This window comes from Benincasa hispida, chromosome 1 (genome assembly GCF_009727055.1).
Source record: "Benincasa hispida cultivar B227 chromosome 1, ASM972705v1, whole genome shotgun sequence".
NCBI classification, from domain to species: domain Eukaryota; kingdom Viridiplantae; phylum Streptophyta; class Magnoliopsida; order Cucurbitales; family Cucurbitaceae; genus Benincasa; species Benincasa hispida.
The window spans coordinates 90,936,819-90,942,542 of NC_052349.1; the positions used below are offsets into that span (position 1 = coordinate 90,936,819).

At 36.6% G+C, this 5,724-nt stretch overlaps 1 protein-coding gene across 1 annotated transcript; it reads left to right on the top strand.

Annotated features, from left to right (window-relative positions):
* Nucleotides 1–352: 352 nt before the first annotated feature.
* On the top strand, nt 353–4,883 carry LOC120072949 (ATPase 9, plasma membrane-type). Its single transcript, XM_039025487.1, has 13 exons — nt 353–761; nt 851–970; nt 1,061–1,159; nt 1,246–1,383; nt 1,484–1,798; nt 1,902–2,228; nt 2,309–2,428; nt 2,539–3,076; nt 3,164–3,678; nt 3,772–3,945; nt 4,045–4,227; nt 4,321–4,502; nt 4,606–4,883. The coding sequence occupies exons 1-13, from the start codon at nt 714–716 to the stop codon at nt 4,700–4,702; spliced, it is 2,856 nt and encodes a 951-aa protein (XP_038881415.1). The 5' UTR covers nt 353–713; the 3' UTR covers nt 4,703–4,883.
* The last annotated feature ends 841 nt before the right edge of the window (nt 4,884–5,724 follow it).

Genomic DNA, 5,724 nt, shown 5'->3' on the forward strand with positions numbered 1-5,724 from the left:
CCATTTAAATACAATTAACATTATTTCAAAACCCTAATTTGCTACCATATTTACTATTTACTATCATTTTTACTATTTTAAATTTATCATTTTTTTATTTTTTACTATAATGTTTACTATTTTCTTCTCAACCTAAAATAGTTTACACATCAACCATATATTATTACAGTCCAAACTAAAATAATAGGTAATAAATTATTATAACTCAATTATAATAACATAATATTATAATAATCTAACTTACTTATCTCCGATGCTCCTTAATCATTATAAAATTGAAAATACATTTAAGGATAAAAATGAGCGAAGGGCCATAAACGTAAAACATGCATCTTCCCGTCTAGTAGTTGCAACAAATGGCGCAAGATTGAAGGAGAAGAAAACAGAAAGTTGCAGTAATGGCGGTACTACACTCCCTTTCGACGACCGAGCTTATAGGAAAACCATAACTCTCGCTCCTTCGTTCATTCCTTTCATAAACTTCACTATAAAAACACCATTCCCTTCCTCACTTCAACATAACAAGAAAAACCAAAAAAATATTTTACCATTCTTCCCCTCGCCGAACACCACGATTTGAAGGAACCCGAAAGCGCTTCACTCACTATTTTTATCATTACAATGGCAAACTGAAAAAAAATACTAATTTCTCCAAAACCCTTCTGATTTTTTTCGCATAATCTTTATATATTTCCTTCTTAAGATTTCTCAAGATGACGGACATCAGCTTGGAGGAGATCAAGAATGAGAACATTGATCTTGTAAGTTCTTCTTCTTCTCATCTTCTTTACGGTTTCTGTTTTTGATTCTTCTGGGTTTTGAAATTGTTGAGTTGTTCAATGATTTACAGGAGCGGATTCCCGTTGAGGAAGTGTTTGAACAATTGAAATGCTCCCGAGAGGGTTTATCCTCAGAGGAGGGACGTCAGAGGCTCCAACTCTTTGGTCCAAATAAGCTTGAAGAGAAAAAAGTGAGTTGAAAATTAATGAGACCAAACAGAAATGTTCTTCACTTTTCAGGATTATCGTTCTAACATTTTGAACTCTTTCTCAAATTATAGGAAAATAAATTTCTCAAGTTTTTGGGCTTCATGTGGAATCCACTTTCGTGGGTTATGGAAGCTGCAGCTATTATGGCTATAGTTCTTGCAAATGGAGGGGTAACGTCTCTTTTTCTCTGTTTTTCACTGTGGTTTTCAAATGAGATTATGATATGATGAATTCAATAATGGATAAATTATTGCAGGGGCAACCACCGGACTGGCAAGATTTTGTGGGGATTACTGCATTGCTTATTATCAATTCCACAATTAGTTTTATAGAGGAAAACAATGCAGGCAATGCTGCAGCTGCACTTATGGCAGGACTAGCACCAAAAACCAAGGTAAATTAATGATTCGGGAAGAAAAAGGGAGTGATCCTTGTTTGATTTTTTGAGATATATGAATATGAATAGCTTTTACTGATTTGTTTATTTATGGTAGGTACTTCGTGATGGAAGATGGTGTGAGGAAGAAGCTGCAATCTTAGTTCCGGGAGATGTTATCAGCATTAAGTTGGGAGATATCATTCCAGCAGATGCTCGTTTGTTGGAAGGTGATCCTCTCAAGATTGATCAGTCAGCACTTACAGGTGAATCTTTGCCAGTTACTAGGTGCTCTGGTGATGAAGTGTTTTCTGGTTCCACCGTCAAGCAAGGTGAGATCGAGGCTGTTGTAATTGCCACTGGTGTCCACACCTTCTTTGGGAAGGCTGCTCATTTGGTTGATAGCACAAATCAAGTGGGGCACTTCCAAAAGGTCATTGTTCTAACTTTCACATTCTCTTTCAGAGTTTAATGAAAATGATGATAAGGTTGAAAATGATGATAACTTTGTTTTCTATTCTATATTGAATTCTCAGGTGTTGACTGCCATTGGAAACTTCTGCATTTGCTCGATCGCCGTGGGGATGATAATAGAAATAGTAGTGATGTACCCGATTCAACATCGTAGATATAGAGATGGGATTAACAATCTCTTGGTGCTTCTCATTGGAGGGATTCCAATTGCCATGCCGACAGTGTTGTCAGTCACAATGGCTATTGGTTCCCATAGGCTATCCCAACAGGGTGCTATTACAAAGAGAATGACAGCCATTGAAGAGATGGCTGGAATGGATGTACTTTGCAGTGATAAGACAGGAACTCTAACTCTCAACAAGCTTACAGTTGACAAATCCATGATTGAGGTCAGCACTTAACACACATTAATAAAACATGATATCATGGAAGTGAATGAAAATGATACTCATGGCAATGAATATTTCAGGTGTTTGTTAGAGATGTAGACAAAGATAGTTTGATTTTGCTTGGAGCTAGAGCTTCCAGGGTTGAGAATCAAGACGCTATTGATGCTTGCATTGTTGGGATGCTAGGTGATCCCAAGGAGGTATTCTTTTAACTCTGTGGCTAATATTTCCTTAATAGACAGTATCTGGCTTCATTCTTCTCATTGATGATATTCTAATGTGTTAAACCCTCTCTATGATTACCTTACAGGCCAGAGAAGGCATTAGAGAAGTCCATTTCTTGCCCTTTAACCCAGTTGACAAGCGTACAGCTATTACATATATTGACAATGATGGCAACTGGCATCGAGTTAGCAAAGGAGCACCAGAGCAGATTATTGAACTTTGTGACCTCCGTGATGATATCAAGAAGAAGGCTCATTCAATCATTGACAAATTTGCGGACCGTGGTCTTCGTTCTCTTGCTGTCTGCAGACAAACTGTTCCAGAAAAAACCAAAGAAAGTGCTGGAGGACCATGGCAATTTGTTGGTCTCTTGCCTCTCTTTGATCCTCCAAGGCACGACAGTGCAGAGACAATCCGAAGGGCACTTAATCTTGGTGTCAACGTTAAGATGATCACTGGTGACCAATTGGCAATTGGAAAGGAAACTGGGCGTAGACTTGGAATGGGCACAAACATGTACCCATCTTCCTCACTTCTTGGACAAAGCAAGGATGAGTCAATTGCTTCTTTGCCTGTTGATGAGCTTATTGAGAAGGCCGATGGATTTGCAGGCGTCTTCCCTGGTAAATTCAACTTTCCTTTAGTAGTATAATTGTGTTTGTCCCTTTGCTTTTACACTAAATGGATTATGCTGTTGATCTTAAATGCAGAGCACAAATATGAAATTGTGAGAAGGCTTCAAGAGAGGAAGCATATTTGTGGAATGACAGGAGATGGTGTGAATGATGCTCCAGCTTTGAAGAAGGCAGACATAGGAATTGCAGTTGCTGATGCAACTGATGCTGCAAGAAGCGCTTCTGATATAGTCTTGACAGAGCCAGGATTGAGTGTGATCGTGAGTGCTGTTTTAACAAGCAGAGCCATTTTCCAGAGAATGAAGAACTACACCATCTATGCAGTCTCAATAACCATCCGTATTGTACTTGGTTTTCTGCTAATTGCACTCATCTGGCAATTTGACTTCTCCCCTTTCATGGTTTTGATCATAGCCATTCTCAATGATGGCACCATCATGACCATCTCTAAAGATAGAGTAAAACCCTCTCCTCTTCCTGATTCATGGAAGCTCCGTGAGATCTTTGCAACTGGCATTGTCTTGGGCTCATACTTGGCTATTATGACTGTTGTTTTCTTCTGGATTGCTAACACTACCGATTTCTTCTCGGTACGAAAATTTACAATTACAACCAATTGAGTTGCTTTTAATCACACAATACAATTGTTTGTGCTTCTGTATTCATAGATTTCTCTTGTTCAGGAAAAATTTGGTGTACATTCCATCAGAGGAAACGATGGTGAGCTCACAGCAGCTGTGTATCTTCAAGTCAGCACAGTGAGTCAGGCACTAATCTTTGTGACAAGATCTCGAAGCTGGTCCTTTATCGAACGCCCTGGTCTGCTCTTAGTGTTTGCTTTCTTCCTAGCACAGCTGGTAACAACACTCACAATATATATATATATATATAGATATAGATATAGATATAAACAACCCATGAGAGAGTTTAGAACTAATTATTTCAATTCTGTTTAGGTGGCTACTCTGATTGCTGTATATGCCAACTGGGGCTTTGCTGAAATGAAAGGAATTGGCTGGGGATGGGCAGGAGTGATCTGGCTTTACAGCATAATCTTCTACATTCCTCTTGACATTCTCAAGTTCGCTACTCGATATGCATTGAGTGGCAAGGCTTGGAATAACATGATCCAAAACAAGGTACAATAACATAATAAAAACAAAGAATGCATAATCTTTCAGTTGTTGCTGCTACCTGTTAGCTCACAATTCTCATTGCTGCTACCATTTCAGACTGCTTTCACATCAAAGAAGGATTATGGCATTGGCGAGAGAGAGGCTCAATGGGCTGCAGCTCAACGTACCCTTCATGGCCTACAGCCTCCTGAAGCATCTGAACTCTTCAATGACAAAACCAATTACAGGGAGCTGTCCGAAATCGCTGAGCAAGCCAAGAAACGTGCTGAGGTCGCCAGGTAATAATAATAACAAAAACTCTTGTTCGAACTTCTGTAATGTTGTTTTCTTTTAAGCTTTTGGGTTCGGTGCTGATGATTGCGATTGATTGACATTTTGAAGGTTGAGGGAGCTTCATACATTGAAGGGGCATGTTGAATCGGTGGTGAAACTAAAGGGATTGGACATTGAAACTATCCAACAACACTACACTGTTTGAAGATGAAGATCAAAGAAAGAGAATTTTCAGGCGGCGGAAGTGGTGGCCGCCGTAGATAGCAACAAGACATAGCAATCATAAAAGGAAACAAAAAAAATTGAGATATATTATTATTATTATTTCATTCATTGGTTGAATTAGTACATTAGGCTGTCTTGTTGTTTGATTTTGTAGTAGGAAAGTAGAGTGATGGCAATAAGTCGCCAGCACGTGTGATTGTGAATTTTCAGTCCTATGTTGGTGTCAACCCGACACGTGTCAGCGGTTCGGGTCTTATTATTCCATTTTTTTTTTGTTTTATCTTTTAATCATGAAATAAATAATAAAAAAATAGTATTTTTTTCTCATTTCTATTTGGATCTTGGATATTGTTTGATTGATATCCCATAATTATATGAGAGTTTAATGTTTATATTTTTTTATTTCTAAGCTAAGGTCAATATAATGGTAAAAGAATTATATCATAAACTAAAATATTAAAAGTTTGAGTTTGATCCATATATTTTTATAATTAGGCTAATTATTAAATTACATTAAAAATTAATTAAGAATTAATATCGTATAATTAGTAAATAAATAGTTAAAAATATGAGGGTTTTTTTTCTTTCCTGAAATGTTAATAAATAGTAAGTTTGAAAGTAATTTAAATAATATAGTGAATAGTTCATTAGTTTTTATCACTCTGCTAGTCATCTTTTACAATAATTTCATCTCTAGTAAGGATAATTCAATTCTATACGTTTATGGGAAACTTTTCATTTTTATTTTAAGATAAATAAATTGTTGCTAAATTAGTAGAACCTCTATATTTGTACTAAAAATAAGAGATCATTTAACAAATATATACTCATCATATAAATAAATAAAATACAGATTTTATCTTTTTTTGGAGGAAAAAAAAAAGAGAGTTAATATCTGGAGAGAGAGAGAGATGAATTCAGAGAACTTTATAAATCTACATCATCCGTTTCTATTTTGTACTTTTATCTACTAATTGTGTAGAAACTTCTCAACTTTTAACA

Bases quoted from the DNA above. Each gene is read 5' to 3' on its own strand.
- LOC120072949 (XM_039025487.1), top strand. From the start codon at position 714: ATGACGGACATCAGCTTGGAGGAGATCAAGAATGAGAACATTGATCTT. The intron at 971-1,060 runs GTGAGTTGAAAA...CTCAAATTATAG, and splicing joins ATAAGCTTGAAGAGAAAAAA to GAAAATAAATTTCTCAAGTT. The intron at 3,946-4,044 runs GTAACAACACTC...AATTCTGTTTAG, and splicing joins CTTTCTTCCTAGCACAGCTG to GTGGCTACTCTGATTGCTGT.